The sequence below is a fragment of the Taudactylus pleione genome, unplaced genomic scaffold, assembly GCF_031769625.1.
Source record: "Taudactylus pleione unplaced genomic scaffold, aTauple2 ptg000611l, whole genome shotgun sequence".
Classification (NCBI taxonomy): Eukaryota; Metazoa; Chordata; class Amphibia; order Anura; family Myobatrachidae; genus Taudactylus; species Taudactylus pleione.
In genome coordinates, this window is record NW_028285013.1 from 5,091,609 (window position 1) to 5,112,319 (window position 20,711).

Consider the following 20,711-nt stretch of genomic DNA (forward strand, 5'->3'; position numbering starts at 1 on the left):
GCCTACCCCTAACTTATAGTGCCTTTCCCTAACCTCCTCCTCCCGCAGTCTAACTGTAACCTCCCCCTAGTGCCTAACGCTATCCTCCTACCCCCGTGGCCTAATCCTAACCTTCCCCTAGTGCCTAACCCTATCCACCTCCCCCCGTAGCCTAACCCTAACCTTTCCCTAGTGCCTAACCCCCCCATGTAGCCCAACCCTAACCTTCCCCTAGTGCCTAACCCTGCCCATGTAGCCTAACCCTAATGTTGACATTTGCATCACTGTCAACATATCACACCAACCTGCTTCGGTCCCCTTAAGTGTGCCTCAAGCCCCTGTACCATCACAATTTATGTGTGTATGTGGGTGTGTATGTATGTATTAGGGGTGTGCACCGGCCACTTTTCGTGTTTTGTGTTTTGGTTTTGGATCTGGATCTTTCTTCGTGTTTTGGATCTGGATTGGTTTTGCCAAAACCACCCTTTCGTGTTTTGGGTTCTGGGTTTTGTGTTTTGGATCTGTATTTTTTTGAAAAAAAAGCATAAAAACAGCTAAAATCACAGAATTTGTAGGTTTTTCTGCTCCTATGCTATTATTAACCTCAATAACCTTAATTTCCACTCATTTCCAGTCTATTCTGAACACCTCACACCTCACAATAGTGTTTTTATGTCCAAAAGGTTGCACCGAGGTAGCTGGATGACTATGCTAAGCGACACGAGTGGGCGGCACAAACACGTGACCCATCTAGGCGTGAAACTGCAGTGGCAGACAGGATGGCAGTTTGAAAAACTAGGCCCCAAACTGTACATAATGCAAAGAAAAAAAAGAGATGCAAGATGGAATTGTCCTTGGGCCCTCCCACCCACCCTTATGTTGTATAAACAGGACATGCACACTTTAACAAATCAATCATTTCAGCGCCAGGGTCTGCCACACAACTGTGGCTGAAATGATTGGTTCGTTTGGGCCCCCACAAAACAAGCTGGCAATTAATGTGTCCCTGCACAAACTGGCTCTACGGAGGCAAGATGTCATCCTCATCCTCCTCATCCACCGATTCCTCACCCTCTTCAGTGTGTACATCCTCATCCTCACAAAGTATTAACTCGTCCCCACTTGAATCCACCACCACAGGTCCCTCTGTACCTTCTGGAGGCTGGTCTCCCTGGAAGAGCTGATAATTCATTTTGATGAACATCATCTTCTCCACATTCTGTGGAAGCAACCTCCTACGCCTTTCGCTGACAAGGTTCCCGGCTGCACTAAACACTCTTTCGGAGTACACACTGGAGGGGGGGCAACTCAGGTAAAATAGAGCCAGTTTGTACAGGGGCCTCCAAATTGCCTCTTTTTCCTGCCAGTACAGGTATGGACTGTCTGACATGCCTACTTGGATGCTGTCACCGATGTAATCCTCCACCATTCTGTCAATGGTGACAGTATCATATGCAGTGACAGTAGACATGTCAGAAATTGTTGCCAGGTCCTTCAGTCCGGACCAGATGTCCAAACTTGGTCCTGCCTGCCCTGCATCACCGCCAGCGGGTTGCTTAGGATACCTAAGTTTTTTCCTGGCAGCCCCAGTTGCGGGAGAAAATGAAGAAGGAGCCGTTGACGTGTCACGTTCCGCTTCAGCTGACAGTGTGTTCACCAGCAGGTCTTTGCACCTCTGCAGGCTTGTGTCGGCCAGAAAGAGAGACACCACATAGGCTTTAAACCTAGGATCGAGCACGGTGGCCAAAATGTAGTGGTCTGATTTCAACAGATTGACCACCCTGGAATCCTGGCAAAGCGAATGAAGGGCTTCATCCACAAGTCCCACATGACGAGCGGAATCGCTCCGTCTTAGCTCCTCCTTCACTTTCTCCAGCTGCTTCTGCAAAAGCCTGATGAGGGGAATGACCTGACTCAAGCTGGCAGTGTCTGAACTGACTTCACGTGTGGCAAGTTCGAAGGGCTGAAGAACCTTGCACAACACGGAAATCATTCTCCACTGCGCTTGAGTCAGGTGCATACCCCCTCCTTTGCCTATGTCATAGGTGGATGTATAGGCTTGTATGGCCTTTTGCTGCTCCTCCATCCTCTGAAGCATATAGAGGGTTGAGTTCCACCGCGTCACAACCTCTTGCTTCAGGTGATGGCGGGGCAGGTTCAAGAGTGTTTGCTGGCGCTCCAGTCTTCGGCACGCAGTCGCTGAATGGCGAAAGTGGCCAGAAATTTTTCGGGCCACCCAAAGCGTCTCCTGCACGCCCCTGTCGCTTTTCAGAAAATTCTGCACCACCAAGTTTATTGTGTGAGCAAAACATGGGACGTGCTGGAATTTGCCCAGATGTAATGCCCGCACAATATTGGTGGCGTTGTCAGATATCACAAATCCCCAGGAGAGTCTAAGTGGGGTAAGCCACTGGGCGATGATTTCCCTCAGTTTCTCTAAGAGGTTGTCGGCGGTGTGTCTCTTACTGAAACCGGTGATACACAGCGTAGCCTGCCTTGTAACGAGCTGGCGTTTCTGAGATGCTGCTACTGGTGACGCTGCTGCTGTTGCTGCGTAAGGTGATACATCTACCCAGTGGGCTGTCACAGTCATATAGTCCTTAGTCTGCCCTGTTCCACTTGTCCACATGTCCGTGGTTAAGTGGACATTGTGTACAACGGCATTTTTCAGGACACTGAGGACACTTTTTCTGACGTTTCTGTACAGTCTCGGTATCGCCTGCCTAGTGAAGTGGAATCTAGACGGGATTTGGAACCGGGGACACACTACCTCCATCAATTGTCTAAATCCCACTGCACTAATGGCGGATACCGGACGCACGTCTAACACCAACATAGCAGTCAAGGCCTCAGTTATACGTTTTGCTTCAGGATGACTGCTGTCGTACTTCATCCTCCTCGCTAAGGACTGTTGGAGGGTCAATTGTTTAGTAAAAGTAGTGGTGTTCCTACTTCCTCTCTGGGATGATGAACGACTCCCAGCAGCAGCAACAGCAGCAGCGGCAGCAGTAGGCGTAGCAATGCAAGATCCTCCGGAGGAATCCCGGATAGGAGAGTCAGTCATGCCAGTGATATGGCCTGCAGGACTACTTCCGATCCTGACTAAGGAGGAAATTGACGAGGAGGGAGTTGACGGTGTGGTTTGCAGGCGCTTGGATACAACAGGACAACGGGATTTAGGTGTCCCTGGACTGCTTACGGTCTGAGCCAAAGTTTCTGAACTTGACAGTAACTTTTTATGAACGCGCTGCAGGTGCCGTATAAGGGAGGATGTTCCTAGGTGGTTGACGTCCCTACCCCTACTTATTTCACCTTTACATATGGTACATATGGCAAGACAGTTGTTGTCCGGATTTGGATAGAAATATTGCCAGACCAAAGAGGTGGAATGTTTGGTCTTCTGCCCAGGCATGACCGTGATGGGCTTTTTCATCCCACGGACAACAACTGTCTCCCCCGGAGCCTGATTTAAACAAACCACATCACCATCAGAATCCTCCTCGCCAACTTCCTCCTCAGCGCCAGCTACACCAGTATCCTCATCCTGTTGTACTTCAACAGTGACATCTTCAATTTGCATATCAGCAAGTGGACTGTGGGTGCTCCTTTCAGCACTTGCAGGGGGCGTGCAAATGGTGGAAAGAGCCACCTCTTCCCGTCCAGTGCTGGGAAGGTCAGGCATCGCAACCACCACCACACTTGGACTCTCCTTGGGGATTTGTGATATCTTCTTAGAAAGCACAGTTCTTCGCTGTGCTTTTGCCAGCTTAACTCTTTTGATTTTTTTAGTGGGAGGAGTGCTTCCATCGTCATGTGAAGCTGAACCACTAGTCATGAACATACTAGGGATCGACCTTAGCCGTTCCTTGCCACTCCGTGTCGTAAATGGCATATTGGCAAGTTTACGTTTCTCTTCAGCTGATTTAAATGTCTTTTTCAAGGTCATTTTCCTGAACTTTGCCATTTGGGATTGTATGTGCCCTCTACTATGACATTGGGCATCGGCCTTGGCAGACGACGTTGATGGCATGTTATCGTCTATGTCATGACTAGTGGCAGCAGCTTCAGCACTAGGAGGAAGTGGTTCTTGATCTTTCTCTATTTTATTTTTATCGGAGAAAGTTTGGTCCTCCATTTATGTTATATCGATTTGATATATACGTGCGGCTAAACACAGAAAATAATTTTTTTTTTGGTTTGGACTGGAGTGTACTTTGTGGGTTACAGCACCCTTTAACGGTCAAGCCAGCCGGCCCTTTACTTATGACACAGGCGCACTCTTGGCACTACTTTGTTGATGCACGTGCGGCTACTGCGCACACAATTCACAAACACAGAAAATAATTTTTTTTTGGTTTGGACTGGAGTGTACTTTGGGGGTTACAGCACCCTTTAACGGTCAAGCCAGCCAGCCCTTTACTTATGACACAGGCGCACGCTTGGCACTACTTTGTTGATGCACGTGCGGCTACTGCGCACACAATTCACAAACACAGAAAATTATTTTTTTTTGGTTTGGACTGGAGTGTACTTTCGGGGGTTACAGCACCCTTTAACGGTCAAGCCAGCCGGCCCTTTACTTATGACACAGGCGCACGCTTGGCACTACTTTGTTGATGCACGTGCGGCTACTGCGCACACAATTCACAAACACAGAAAATAATTTTTTTTTGGTTTGGACTGGAGTGTACTTTCGGGGGTTACAGCACCCTTTAACGGTCAAGCCAGCCGGCCCTTTACTTATGACACAGGTGCACTCTTGGCACTACTTTGTTGATGCACGTGCGGCTACTGCGCACACAATTCACAAACACAGAAAATAATTTTTTTTTAGGTTTGGACTGGAGTGTACTTTCCGGGGTTACAGCACCCTTAACGGTCAAGCCAGCCGGCCCTTTACTTATGACACAGGCGCACGCTTGGCACTACTTTGTTGATGCACGTGCGGCTACTGCGCACACAATTCACAAACACAGAAAATAATTTTTTTTTGGTTTGGACTGGAGTGTACTTTCGGGGGTTACAGCACCCTTTAACGGTCAAGCCAGCCGGCCCTTTACTTATGACACAGGCGCACGCTTGGCACTACTTTGTTGATGCACGTGCGGCTACTGCGCACACAATTCACAAACACAGAAAATAATTTTTTTTTAGGTTTGGACTGGAGTGTACTTTCGGGGGTTACAGCACCCTTAACGGTCAAGCCAGCCGGCCCTTTACTTATGACACAGGCGCACGCTTGGCACTACTTTGTTGATGCACGTGCGGCTACTGCGCACACAATTCACAAACACAGAAAATAATTTTTTTTTTGGTTTGGACTGGAGTGTACTTTCGGGGGTTACAGCACCCTTAACGGTCAAGCCAGCCGGCCCTTTACTTATGACACAGGCGCACGCTTGGCACTACTTTGTTGATGCACGTGCGGCTACTGCGCACACAATTCACAAACACAGAAAATAATTTTTTTTTTGGTTTGGACTGGAGTGTACTTTCGGGGGTTACAGCACCCTTAACGGTCAAGCCAGCCGGCCCTTTACTTATGACACAGGCGCACATTTGGCACTACTTTGTTGATGCACGTGCGGCTACTGCGCACACAATTCACAAACACAGAAAATATATTTTTTTTTGGTTTGGACTGGAGTGTACTTTGGGGGTTACAGCACCCTTTAACGGTCAAGCCAGCCGGCCCTTTACTTATGACACAGGCGCACGCTTGGCACTACTTTGTTGATGCACGTGCGGCTACTGCGCACACAATTCACAAACACAGAAAATAATTTTTTTTTTGGTTTGGACTGGAGTGTACTTTCGGGGGTTACAGCACCCTTAACGGTCAAGCCAGCCGGCCCATTACTTATGACACAGGCGCACGCTTGGCACTACTTTGTTGATGCACGTGCGGCTACTGCGCACACAATTCACAAACACAGAAAATAATTTTTTTTTTGGTTTGGACTGGAGTGTACTTTCGGGGGTTACAGCACCCTTAATGGTCAAGCCAGCCGGCCCTTTACTTATGACACAGGCGCACGCTTGGCACTACTTTGTTGATGCACGTGCGGCTACTGCGCACACAATTCACAAACACAGAAAATAATTTTTTTTTTGGTTTGGACTGGAGTGTACTTTCGGGGGTTACAGCACCCTTAACGGTCAAGCCAGCCGGCCCTTTACTTATGACACAGGCGCACGCTTGGCACTACTTTGTTGATGCACGTGCGGCTACTGCGCACACAATTCACAAACACAGAAAATAATTTTTTTTTGGTTTGGACTGGAGTGTACTTTCGGGGGTTACAGCACCCTTTAACGGTCAAGCCAGCCGGCCCTTTACTTATGACACAGGCGCACGCTTGGCACTACTTTGTTGATGCACGTGCGGCTACTGCGCACACAATTCACAAACACAGAAAATAATTTTTTTTTAGGTTTGGACTGGAGTGTACTTTCGGGGGTTACAGCACCCTTAACGGTCAAGCCAGCCGGCCCTTTACTTATGACACAGGCGCACACTTGGCACTACTTTGTTGATGCACGTGCGGCTCCTGCGCACACAATTCACAAACACAGAAAATAATTTTTTTTTTGGTTTGGACTGGAGTGTACTTTCGGGGGTTACAGCACCCTTAACGGTCAAGCCAGCCGGCCCTTTACTTATGACACAGGCGCACGCTTGGCACTACTTTGTTGATGCACGTGCGGCTACTGCGCACACAATTCACAAACACAGAAAATAATTTTTTTTTTGGTTTGGACTGGAGTGTACTTTCGGGGGTTACAGCACCCTTAACGGTCAAGCCATCCGGCCCTTTACTTATGACACAGGCGCACGTTTGGCACTACTTTGTTGATGCACGTGCGGCTACTGCGCACACAATTCACAAACACAGAAAATATTTTTTTTTTTGGTTTGGACTGGAGTGTACTTTGGGGGTTACAGCACCCTTTAACGGTCAAGCCAGCCGGCCCTTTACTTATGACACAGGCGCACGCTTGGCACTACTTTGTTGATGCACGTGCGGCTACTGCGCACACAATTCACAAACACAGAAAATATTTTTTTTTTTGGTTTGGACTGGAGTGTACTTTCGGGGGTTACAGCACCCTTAACGGTCAAGCCAGCCGGCCCTTTACTTATGACACAGGCGCACGCTTGGCACTACTTTGTTGATGCACGTGCGGCTACTGCGCACACAATTCACAAACACAGAAAATAATTTTTTTTTTGGTTTGGACTGGAGTGTACTTTCGGGGGTTACAGCACCCTTAATGGTCAAGCCAGCCGGCCCTTTACTTATGACACAGGCGCACGCTTGGCACTACTTTGTTGATGCACGTGCGGCTACTGCGCACACAATTCACAAACACAGAAAATAATTTTTTTTTTGGTTTGGACTGGAGTGTACTTTCGGGGGTTACAGCACCCTTAACGGTCAAGCCAGCCGGCCCTTTACTTATGACACAGGCGCACGCTTGGCACTACTTTGTTGATGCACGTGCGGCTACTGCGCACACAATTCACAAACACAGAAAATAATTTTTTTTTGGTTTGGACTGGAGTGTACTTTCGGGGGTTACAGCACCCTTTAACGGTCAAGCCAGCCGGCCCTTTACTTATGACACAGGCACACGCTTGGCACTACTTTGTTGATGCACGTGCGGCTACTGCGCATACAATTCACAAACACAGAAAATATATTATTTTTTTAGCACTTGGGGGGAGCACCCCTGATGGACAGAGCACCCCCTGGACAACACTACAGCACTCCTTTAGGACTGGGACACTGCACAGGACTTTGGAGTGGACACAGCCCCTATGGAGAACTGACTGCACAACACAGTCCAGCCAGCCCCTATGGACTTTGAAGTAGTGGACACAGCCCCTATTAACAACAGCAGCACAGCACAACACAGCCAGCCCCTATGGACTTTGAAGTAGTGGACAACAGCAGCACTACACTACACTACACTACACAGCCCTAACTCCCACCCTCCCTCTTCACTGTCCACAGCCGAGTGAGAAAATGGCGCCGACGTGGGTACCTTATATAGGATTCAAAACCCGCGAGACTCGGAAGGCGGGATGATGACGTTTTGCCTCGATTTCAGATCCGAGTCAGGCGGGAAAAGTCGAGCCTGACTCGGATCGGACTCGGATCGGGGGGGCTCGGGGGGGTTCGGATTTCAGAAATCCGAACCCGCTCACCCCTAGTATGTATACACCCACATAAACATATATAGCAGTCAAATGGGCGGCACTCTGGACGGCTTGTATAACACACACTTAAACTCAGTTTAAGTTATCAATGCTTCAGAACTTGTATTCATTCTTTTGTCAGGATTACTGAAAGGACGAATACAAGTTCTGAAATGTTCATAATTTAAATGGATTTTAATGTGTTTTATACAAGTCTTCCAGAGTGCCGCCCATTCGACTGCTACATGGTACCCTCCCTTCACAGGCAGAGGTAATTAGGAGGGCACCAGACGCCATAGCACTATCCTTTGCACAGGAGTGCTGGCCTACACATGTACAGTCAGCGGCATAGCAGGGCTAGCTCCTGAGTGGCACGGTGCCGGCACCGTGCCGCTTAAGTGTGTAACGTCATGCCATTGCGTAGAGGTACTGAGTCCGCCGGCACCTGAAAATGCAGCACTGCTCGGACCGTCCAGGGAGAACGCTGCACTGGCCACACCCCTATGTAAACCACAACCACACCGCACTAGTCATGACCTCACATTACCAGTCACACTGCTACGGCACTTGTCACACCCCCTGCAGCAGCATACAATAGGCCCATCAAAAATTTCAGCTCCAGGCCCATGTGGACATTAATCTGGCACTCTGTGCGGTGTGGGCCCCCCTGGGCCCGTGTACACCGCATGCCCTGCACCCATTATTGAAACACCCTGTCTGGCAGCCTGTGCCACAGCTCCATAGATTGGCTTGAAACACAGGCCGCCATCGCTTAACACTTCTCCATGTCTATGATATACTGTATACTGTACGGTTGCTGGCGCTGGGTTGCTGTTGCTATCATAGGCCCCGATTCAGCAGCGGACGCAATCCTGACACAGATCAAGCAATTATTTGCCATTGTGCTTGCATGTAATTCGTATTGCGCACGTGGTGCGATTGCTTTGCAATTACGTATGCACAGAGGATCCATGCACAATGCAAGTGTCATGTGGTCGCATTTGATCTGCGATCTCTGCGATCGCTGTGTGATTGCAGTGGAGCCTTCGCGCACGCGCACTGCGATGCATATGCATGCGCAACAATCGGCCATCTGTGTGCGTAATCACAATAGCGATTCTTGCTGAATCAGGCCCTTTTTGTCTCCAATCCCTTAGACTGTTATAGAGTCATACGTGCTCAATGATGTGAACCATTCTGTCACAAAACCGGGACTTAGTCACTCATCCTGTCTGGCGGTGCTTTACTAAGGTGGGGCATTCTGTCCCAGTGTACCTTCAATCCATTCTCTGAGGTTCATGGGCACAGCCATGTTGTCTGTGATCAGGTGAGCACTATCATCCAGTCTCTACCTGCTGCTGCTGTCACATGACTGCCTCCTCCTATCCCTGACATGAGTGCCTTATGTAAGCCTTCACCTGAGACCAACACATCGTTGGAACAATGTGGTTCTTTACTTTCCAGTGATCTCACTCACAAGTACTGTATGTGCTACTCCTATCCACTGCCTGAACCTGCGCTACTAGATATCTGCAAGATGCTGCCTCTGATCCACTCTGTAGCACTGCGCTGTATGCAACTTCCAGCCTGCACCTACCAGCCTGTGTTCAAGCACCGGTCCTAATCCAGCTCAGTTACTGTTACTCTTTCCGGTTCAAGCCTGCGGTCCCACTCTGGAAGCCGACGGTCTAAATGCCAATCTCTAATCCCGGCGTGCTACTAATGACAGGCGTTGAAAACTCGACGCCTGTCATTAACCATACGCCGGAAGACCGACGCCCGACATACCAAACGAAGGTAAGCCAGGCACAGACAGACGCGGGGGGGAGGGTTAAGATTAGGGCTCCCGGGGGGACTTAGGGTCAGTAACCCCCCCGGGATGGTTAGGTTTAGGCTAGGGGAAGGGGGGGTTAGGGTTAGGCACCCCCGGGATTAGGTTAGGGTTAGGCACCCCCCCCGGGGGACTTAGGTTTAGACAGCGGGGAAAGTGGGGGTTAGCTTTAGGCACTTAGAGGGGGGATTAGGGTGAGACACTTGGGGGGGAGGTTAGGGTTAGGCACCCCTAATGGAGGGTTAGGGGGTAGAATTAGGTTAGTGATACTTACCTTAGGGACAATCGGGATCTTCACTCTTGCCGGGCTGCTGCTGCCGGGATTTGAACCGCCGGGACTCATTATACCATCGGTACCACTATCAATGGTTTTAAGGACTTTTTCCTTAATTACTGATATCTCCTGGTTAAGTCCGTCTGCGTTAATTTCCACACTCCCCATACATTAATATGGGAATGTAGAAATTAGGCTATTCATCAGATTTTGAAAATTATGTATTTTCGGAATTTGATGGTGTTACTATATGCCACTCTAAGATGGCGTATAGCAAGTTATACTTACCTGCTTTCAGCTGAGCAGGTCCTCCACCGGCTCCCTCCATCGCTCGGGTCGCTTCTCAGGCTCCGGCTGCTACTCTGTGTTCTCACAGCATTACATGAAGGGGGTGGACACAGAATTATTGCAGCTTTAATCTTTGCTGTGTATGCGCCCCTTTTACAGCTGCGGTAAGGTAGGTGTAGGCAGGGAAAAGTATCTATTTCCTGAGAAGCTGTCATCGCAAAAATAACAGCTTATCGGAATAGATACTAAAGGAGGAATGATGAATTCCTTAGGTAATTATGTAGAACTCCATGCGAGTTCTAAACCTAATTACCTACAGAGAATTATTAGTTATGATGAATAGGTCCCTGTATGCTGGATTTAGGCTTCTCCTTGAGGATTTAGGTTCCAGTGTACCACTTTGTGACATATCAATCACTTGTATTTAGGAGTTTTGGGCTTAGTGTCCTTTGTGAGTAAATCAGAATTCTCAGTATTTGTCTCAGCTGGTATGCATTCCTGGAACTGCAGCCGTTTTGCCCTCATGATCTCCGCTGATAGGTTAGTGGCACAGTATTCTAAAGCCACCACCAAAAATTTAATTCAGGTGTTAGATTCTGTAGCATCGCCATTGCAACCTCCTCCTCATGCTCCTGAACTCCTGCAGACATCAATTGCTGAGGTATGGACATCATCTTGTCTACGTACTCATTCATGTCTCTGCATTCAGTCAGTCTGGTAGACTAAATTAGACCTTTATGTTCATACGCTGCCTGCAGGGCTATCCACAGGTCATGTGCTGACACCTTCCCATGAATTATGTGCTGTTCCACAGCTATGCCTATGGTCCCCATGGCCCTATCCACTTAATCAGGATTTGGATTGTCACCTGGATCATTTGTGATTTTCCACAGCTTCTCCTGCTTCAGCTGCATCTCTATAGCGACTTCCACGTGGTATAATTCTCTGAACCTCTAGGGTTAATTTTGTTGGGAGCCAATTAGCCTACCAGTATATTTTTGGACTGTGGGAGGAAACCGGAGTACCCGGAGGAAACCCACGCAAGCACAGGGAGAATATACAAACTCCACACAGTTAGGGCCGAGGTGGGAATCGAACCCGCGAACTCAGTGCTGTGAGGCAGTAATGCTAACCATTACATTGTCTGTGCTGCCCAATAGGTACCAGTGGAATGTTAAATGGAGGTTAGTCCACATAGTGGGTTCTTAACAAAGCTTGCAGGTTTATTCGTAACAGCAGTAACACACATAGGGGTAAATTTACTAAGATGGGAGTTTTATTTAAGAAGTGATGTTGCCCATAACAACCAATCAGATTCTACATCTCATTCATTTATCTAGCAGCTTCTAGAAGATAATACCTGGAATCTGATTGGTTGCTATGGGCAAAATCACTTCTTAAATAGAACTCCCATCTTAGTAAATGTACCCCATAGAGTTGACAGTGATATACAGCGGTGACAATATATGCAATGCAGGTAATATACAGTGTTAACCGGTCTCACCTATGAGGAGCTAAATACTGCACAGCCGTGCTGCGCTGTGACACTCAACACAGTGAGTCGCGCAGGGTCACACATGCGCTGTGATGTCATCCTAGAGGGGTCACAGCACAGAGGAGAAGGAGACAGCGCCTGAGCGCATTCCTCTCCAACATCTGTACGTATTCTCTTTGATCCTAATACAAATTGAGCTGGAAGCAGCATTATCCCATACCTCTGCCCATTCCTCGTCATCTAGAGAGGTACCCAAATCTGCTTCCCAAGCCTTTTCATAAGAATTGCGTTGCGGAGACAACCCCTCAACGAGCATTGAATAGAGGGAAGAAATTAAACCTCTGGTTGAGGAGCATCTCAAACATAAAGCCTCAAAGTTAGAAAGGGGTCTATTGGCTAAAAGGTGTTTCACCTTAGAGTGCAAAATCTGCAAAAATTGGAAAAAACCATTAGGGGGAAGTGCTGTAACCTCCTGAATCTGGGAAAATTGGGGAAAACTCAAATCTTTAGTAATATCGTTTAAATAGAGAATATTCCTCTCTTTCCATGGAGAAAACGATATCTCATCTTTGCCTGGAGGGAAATCAGGATTATGAAATATCGGAATAACGGGAGAAGGACTGGGAGCCAGTCCAAGTTTTTTATTAGCATAATCCCATATTAATAGCGAGCGGGAAACAATTGGATTTGAGACTACATTTTTAAGCCGATGTGATCTTGGAAGCCAAAGGAGGGAAGAAACCATAGATAGACCCAACTCAGCAGCCTCAATAGCAACCCAGACCTTCCCAACATCAGGGTTACACCATTGCACACAATGAGCTAGTTGCTCAGCTAGAAAATATATTTTAAAGTCAGGGATACCCAACCCTCCATTATGCGTAGGACGTTGCAATAGTTTCAATCGTACCCGAGGGTGTTTATTAGCCCATATAAATCGTGTAGTATGAAACTGTAAAGATGTAAAAACATAGGGAGGAATAAAAATCGGGAAAGTTTGAAAAAGATATAGTATCCTAGGGAGCACGTAAATTTTAACACAATTTACTCTGCCTATCCAAGATATAAAGTAACCAGATCAAGAATTCAGATCTGACTTTATTTGGTCTAAAATTCGGGGAAAATGTGCCTGAAATTACTGATCGTGTCGATGTGTTAAAAAAATGGCAAGATATTAGATTTTTTGTTTGTGCCAATTAAATGGGAGAGATGTCTCCAAAAGGAGTTTCTTTTGTCCAGAAATATAAAAGTCCAGTACCTCAGTTTTACTTGTATTAATTTTGTAGCCCGAATAACTGGAATAAAGATCAATCTCAGTGAGACGAGGCTGCAGGGAGTGAGCAGGGTTTCCAAGGGATACAATAACGTCATCTGCATATAACGCAATTTTATGCTCAGAGGAACCGACTTTTACCATGACAATGTCAGGGTTGTAACAAATCCTTGCCACCAGGGGTTTCATTACTAGAGCAAAGATCATGGGAGAGAGCGGGCAGCCTTGCCTTGTACCATTGGCAATTCCAAAATGGAAAAAAGTAATACAATTAACAGAGACCATGGCAGTAGGATAAAATGCCCTGCAAGTATTTTCCCGAGACCCCATTTTCTGAAGTACCCCAAAAACAAAGGCCCAGGAAATACGGTCAAATGCCTTTTCAGCATCTAGTGCCATAATTATCATGGGTGATTTTTAAGTGTGGATAGAATGAGTCAAGTCAATAACACGCCTAGTATTGTCAGATGCCTGATGTCCTGGTATAAAACCTACCTGGTCTGGGTGGATTAGGTGGGTAAGGGGGGCTAAGCGATTCACTTAAATTTTTGTGTATATTATAATGTCTACGTTAAGCAGCAAAATTGGCCTGTAATTAGAACATTGTGTAGGGTCTCTGTCAGGCTTTGGAATGGCCACGATATCAGCTAACATGGAAGCCAGTGCAAACGATGCTCCATCCAGAATATTATTAAAAAGAGAGGTAAGATGCGGGGCGAGCTCCATCACAAATAACTTATAATACTGAGCTGTGAAACCGTCAGGACCTGGGGCAGCTGAGGACCGCATAGAATAAAATATTGTTTTCCTTTCATCAAATACTTGCCACAGAATCACTATGTGAATAAAGTGTCCGTGCAGATGAAATAAATGAATAATAAGTTGGATTCATACCATCAATGTAAGTATGGGGCACCTTGACCATCCGGACCTAGGAACTCCGAACGGCTGAACAAGGGGATAGATGTAATGAGGCCCCAATGCTTGTGTAAGATGGTTTCAGTCCTCAGTCACTGCACCAACGCGTTTCGACTACCTTCTGGGTCTTTATCAAGGCTAAAGTGAAATGTGACTGATTCGGGTTTAAATACCCCTAAGATAACTCATTTCCTGTTTGGAGCTGATTAACAGGAAGTGGTTGTAGAACGTGAATGTATCATATATAAAATTCTGTAAGATGGTTTAAACTTTAGCTCCATATATGAGCTCCATGAAAAGGGATAAACCGCATATAGAGTGTAAACAGAAAGCATGTAAATGCAATAAACATCTGAAAAAGAAATTGACCGGAAGTGACAGCTAGTTTTCGTGGTTGTCCTTTCAAGAAAGGGTTCCTTCCTATGCCTCCTCGTGGCTGAAGGACCCTGTATTTCAGGAGATCCCCATGGCTTTATGGGGTGAGATCTTATTGCTCAATGCATTTCTCCCGTCGATCGCGGTACTTCTACCTAACTTACAGGAATACAGTTTATCTATAGTATTCAAGGTCTGCTTACATCTCAACTTGTTGGCTAAAAGAGTATCAATTTTATCAGCTTTGTCATAAAACCGCTGGTGTAGTTTCTGTAAGGTGGCGGCGGCTCGGCGAGACAAAAGTTGCCCTTTCAGGCATTCTACGTATCTGGGAGAGGAGAGAGAAGCCTGGGGAGACTGTTTATGTTGAGCTAATGGGAGTAGAAATTTGAGATTCCAAAGACAGGACTTCTTGGGCTGCTTTTTTGCGGACTGCAGAACCCTTTGCAATTAAATGGCCTCGAATGGTAGCCTTATGGGCCTCCCAGATGATTCCAGGAGAGATATCAAGGGATATATTTTCTTTAAAATAAGTCGACAAAGCATTTTTGGCTTCCAGAACTGTAGAGGGATGTAATAAAAGGGAATCATCTAAACGCCATTTACGAGTCCCCCGTGGAGCCCTATATACGCCTAACAAAAATATAAACCCACGCGTGGTAAGTCCATGTGAATGGAGTCATTCCAGTATCAGCAATTAATGACGTGAGTGATTGAGAAGTGTCACTCAATACGGGAGTAGTGTTGGTGTGGCGCAGAGAAATGGGTATAGTCTCTACCGGAAGAGTGGCAAAGGTGCCAAGAGTCACATAAATTGAGCTGTTTGAGGGAAGACATAAGAGCTAGAGAGGCACTAGATGGTGTCGCCTCTTTCTTTGTTTTAGGGGAACCAGACCTATCCAAAAAAGGGTCGAGGACAGTATTGAAGTCCCCTCCTAGATTTATATGACCCTGTGCAACTCTACTTAAATGTTGAGACAAAGATTGAAAACATTTTGGTCCTGGTTAGGGGCATATATAGTAACCAGGGTGAAAACTTTTGTACGTAGGGTGCCAATAACTATTACATAATGTCCCTCTACATCAACTATCGTTTTATTGTGCACGAATGGGCAGCACAGATGGTGTAATGGTTAGCATTACTGCCTCACAGCAATGAGGTCAATGGTTAGCGTTTCTGCCTCACAGCAATGAGGTCATGGGTTCAATTCCCACCATGGCCCTAACTGTGTGGAGTTTGTATATTCTCCCTGTGCTTGCGTGGGTTTCCTCCGGGTACTCCGGTTACCCACACGCCAAAAAATATACTGGTAGATTAATTGGTCCCCCCCCCAAAAAAAAATAATAAATTAACGTGTGTGTGCGCTTGTGGTAGGGAATATAGATTGTAAGCTCCACTGGGGCAGGGACTGATGTGAATGGCCAAATATTCTCTCTGTAAAGCGCTGAGTCTCTTGCAGAAAAACTATATCGGCCCCTTTCTCTCCTACATGCACCCAAGGCCACAGTACGTTTTCTAGGCAAGTTAAGTCCATTAACAATGATAGATAATAATTTTAGGGCCATGGTGAAACTGGTGTACAGGTTATGTAGGATGCAGTCAGGAAGCTGACGGTCGAAACGCCAACCACTGGCTTCCCGACAGGGGTCTAATGACAGGTGTCGACATCCCGGGAGTCCGACACCCGGCATACTGAACGAAGGCAAGCCGGGCAGCGGGTGCGGGCATCAGCGGGGAGGGAGGGTTAAGTAGGGGCTCCCGACCGAGACTTAGGGTTAGGTACCCTCCCAGGAAGGTTAGGGTTAGGCTAGGGGAAAGGGGTGTTAGGGTTAGGCACCCTTGGGGGGAGGTTAGGCACCCCCTGGGAGACTTAGGTTTAGGCTGCGGGAAGGGGGGGTTATGTTTAGGCACTTACAGGGGGGGGTTAGGGTTAGGCACTTGGGGGGAGGTTAAGGTTAGGCACCCCTAACGGAGGGTTAGGGTTAGGGGGGGGGGAAAGGTTAGTTATAGTGAAAATACTTACCTTTCGGGATCTTCAGGTGCCGGTCTTCCGGCGTCGCGATTTGAACCGCTACTGATCCTGTTTATGTGTCTGATTTTTGGTTTTGAAACTCTGAGAGGGGAAAGGGGCCCAAACCAGTATATTGCCTAGGGCCCCATGGCACCTTAGAACGGCTCTGACACGTGTGCCAATTACTGGAGACACCATCCATGTAACCGGACCCTATGAGGTTAAAAAACAAAATGACTTCTGGCTGCTTCCCAGGGACCAGCACTGCACCAGCAGCAGAAGAGGGTTTTAGTAAAAATCATTACATTCAAATGCAAAATTCAGATTAATCTGACAAGTTGATTTAAGCAGCATTCTATAGAGGACTCGCAGCTATCGGGGGAAAAAAAAAAAAACAATAACTTTTCAAGAAAGTCTTTTAAAAGCTAATCCTGGATTCTTTGATCCCCATCAGATGAAAGAAAGTGATGATCTGACAAGACAATCTCCAAAGAGAGTCTCCCTTTAGCTCTGCACAGCCTGGAACAGATGTTATGCCCTTTCCACATGTCTCTGGATAAATGTAATGATTTTTACATGTTCAATGAAAGCCTTACTTCATATCAGACACCACAGACTAATCTTCCATCTGAAAAAAGTCAATACACTACCGCCTCTTATTTTAATTAATCACAGTTCTGCAATTTCAGATTCCAGGACCAGGAAAGTCTTTACATGATGCCCATGAGCTGGGCTACCACTTACTCAATATATCTGACACATTTTATCCTTGGTGCGCCATGCACTGATTCTTTGGTGGGGGCCCCTCCTTGTAAGACCACCCCCCTCTTTCCCCTAATATTTGTACTGAGTACTGATCCTCTATATATTAACAGTTGCTTACAGGAAATTGTGTTGCACTTTACAATTAGGTACAAAACAGTAATAAAATAAGACTGGGTAATAACAGATAGACAAAGCGGTATGAGGGCCCTGCTAGAAAGGTTACATTCTATAGACATTGCTACAATCCATATTTGTCTCTAGCAGCTCTAACAATACATAAAAGCTTTACTCACACTCTCACAGACAACATTCCACTCACCTTACGAAACCTCTTATGTCTCTTTAAATCTTGTGTAGGGAGCCCAATATTCGGGCATTTTCAGAGTATAAAATTAGTAACTCTGTATCAGAGATCATTGTTCTCTGCCTATGGGCCTGATTCAGAGGTGGACACACTGCCGTGGCCGGAAAACGGAGCTATGCCGCCCTGTAATGGCCCCGTCCCCTAAACCCGTGATGTCATAATGTCATGCCTAGGGAACGGGTCTGTCTGCTGTAGGAGGTAGAGCACGGACTGGAGCATCCTAAGGACGCTCCGGCAGCTCCACAGGCTTCGGGTGGCTCTGCTACAGTGCTACTAACCTCCCCATGCACCCTAACCCTCCCAGTTAGTGCCTAAAACTAACACTCCCCCCTTAGTCCCTAACCCTAACCATGCCCCCGGAGGTGCCTAAACCAATCCCCCCTGTCCACAGCCTAGCCCTAACCTCGCCACTCCCGCAGCCTAACCCTAACCCCCCATTGTGCCTAAACCTAACCCTCCTTTCCGCGGCTAACAGCTAACCTGGCCCGCTATACTTAGGTTCGGGATGCCAGCTGTCTGGATTCCAGCACCAGTGTTCTAGCCACGGGTTGGGATCCTGTACGGCGGTCACATAACTACATCCCATATGGAACCACTTGAATAACAAAATACATGAGCAAGCCCTGAAAAGTATCAGTGTGTCTTCATCTACAAGTAGGTCTTAATAAGAGCTTTGGGGCTTGTTTACATTTGGATGTAAGTCAGTATCAGGCCACGCCTCTCAGATGTAGCAGTGCACACCCACTTTACCGCCAAGCTCATAGGTGCTGCTTTCACAATCTCCCTGAAATGCTTTGTCAAAAGCAGGCAAGTATGGGTAAGCATTGCAGGAGAGCCCTGGGCTGGAGAGGTGCCGCCCCAGTCTGAAACCAGCCTCCACATCAATCACAATTTTAAGAAGTGCCGGGCAAGCGATTGCTGTAGCAGTTTCAATTTGGCACTGACCCTGAGCCAATTGATTGGCTCCCGGACATCAGAAGCAGTTGCGGCAAGCCAATCATGGTGCGGCAGTGGCCAATAGAAGAGGATGTCACTTGAAGAGCTCTGGTGGGGCCAGCGGTAGAAGAAAGAAGATGATTACCGGAGAGTGCTGCAGGTGGTGAGAAGCAAAGAGCTAAACAAAGCTCCTTACTGCAGCCTCTCCCAGCTTACCCACTGGTAGTTTAACACCCCCCTCCCCTTCCATTCTCTCTAGACCACCAATTGTAGGGCATTAACCCCATGGGTGCATTCAGGCCTGTTGGGCATGTTAAACGGGCAGATTGTCCATGCTATAAGTAAAAGTGACTTAGGGCATTAGGTTAAGGTCACTTTATGCGCCCTAAAGTAGGCAGGCCATACTCATCAGCTCCTGATGAGTGGCTGGGCATTAGGTCCAGTCCACTCTTTAGTAACAGATAGGTAAGGGGGCCCTACTGTGTGGCATAATGTGTATAAAGAATACTACTGTGTGGCATAATGTGTATAAGGAGTAATTCTGTATGGTGTATAAGGGGCACTACTGTGTGGTATAATGTGAATAAGGGGCACTACTGCTACTGTTTGGCATAATGTGAATAAGGGCTCTACGTGGCATAATGTGAATAAGGGGCACTACTACTACTGTGTGGCATAATGTGAATAAGGGCTCTATGTGGCATAATGTGAATAAGGGGCATTACTACTACTGTGTGGCATAATGTGAATAAGGGGTACTACTACTACTGTGTGGCATAATGTGAATAAGGGGCACTACTACTACTGTGTGGCATAATGTGAATAAGGGGCTCTATGTGGCATAATGTGAATAAGGGGCACTACTACTACTGTGTGGCATAATGTGAATAAGGGGCACTACTACTACTGTGTGGCATAATGTGAATAAGGGGTACTACTACTACTGTGTGGCATAATGTGAATAAGGGGTACTACTACTACTGTGTGGCATAATGTGAATAAGGGGCACTACTACTACTGTGTGGCATAATGTAAATAAGGGGCTCTATGTGGCATAATGTGAATAAGGGGCACTACTACTACTGTGTGGCATAATGTGAATAAGGGGCACTACTACTACTGTGGCATAAGGTGAATAAGGGGCACTACTACTACTGTGTGGCATAATGTGAATAAGGGGCTCTATGTGGCATAATGTGAATAAGGGGCACTACTACTACTGTGTGGCATAAGGTGAATAAGTGGTAAATGAGACATGTCAAGAGAACATAATTATAGGGGGGGGCGCAAATTTATAGTTTGCAGGGGGGCGTCGAGCACACTAGCACCGGCCCTTATATCCATATTGTGTAATCATTGCTGTTAATATCTTACAGTACACCACATAAACATTGGCAATACTTATAGTGCATTTACATCACAACTAAGAAGCTATCATACAATGTAATGGATATTTAGAAACTAAATCAATAGTTTCAGAATTGGATGTTAAACAGCACTAATGTGCATAGCGTAAACCCAGAACCCATAATATGATTACTTCATGCTCTGTAAATCATAATTCCTTATGGATATACGACTTAATGTATGCATACTGTGCAGAGTTCCATGAATTTCCACACACGGAAAATCCTCTCTTTGCTTTTTTTGTAAATAAGCCAAGTCGCCTTTTGCCCAGTGTGAACGTCTCAACAGTTTGTTCAGCGACTGCTCCAGTGATGTTTTACATATTCATCTGTGATATAAACCTCTATATGACAAGTCAGTTAAATCACAGAGGCCTTGTAGAGCTTTGGTCCCTCGAGCCTTAGATGTGTGAAATATTGAAGTCAGCACTTTCCATAGTACTAGAAGTAATTGTATTTCTTACATTCCAATTAGAGCTTCTGTGCAGGATTTTTAAAGTGCACCCGCCACCGTGACACGACGGAGGCAGCCATTTTGTAGGATTTACCAATAGTCATGGGAATGCAAACGATCAAAATGGTAGCGACCGGT

At 46.7% G+C, this 20,711-nt stretch overlaps 1 protein-coding gene across 1 annotated transcript in view; it reads right to left on the minus strand.

The window, feature by feature from the left end:
• LOC148480539 (uncharacterized) overlaps positions 1-10,615 on the minus strand; it is a 31,435-nt gene extending 20,820 nt beyond the window's left edge. Inside the window, exon 1 of the mRNA XM_088454303.1 lies at positions 10,576-10,615. Within this exon, the coding sequence (XP_088310429.1) occupies positions 10,576-10,615 (40 nt within the window). The remainder of the gene's footprint in view (positions 1-10,575) is intronic.
• Positions 10,616-20,711: the final 10,096 nt, after the last annotated feature.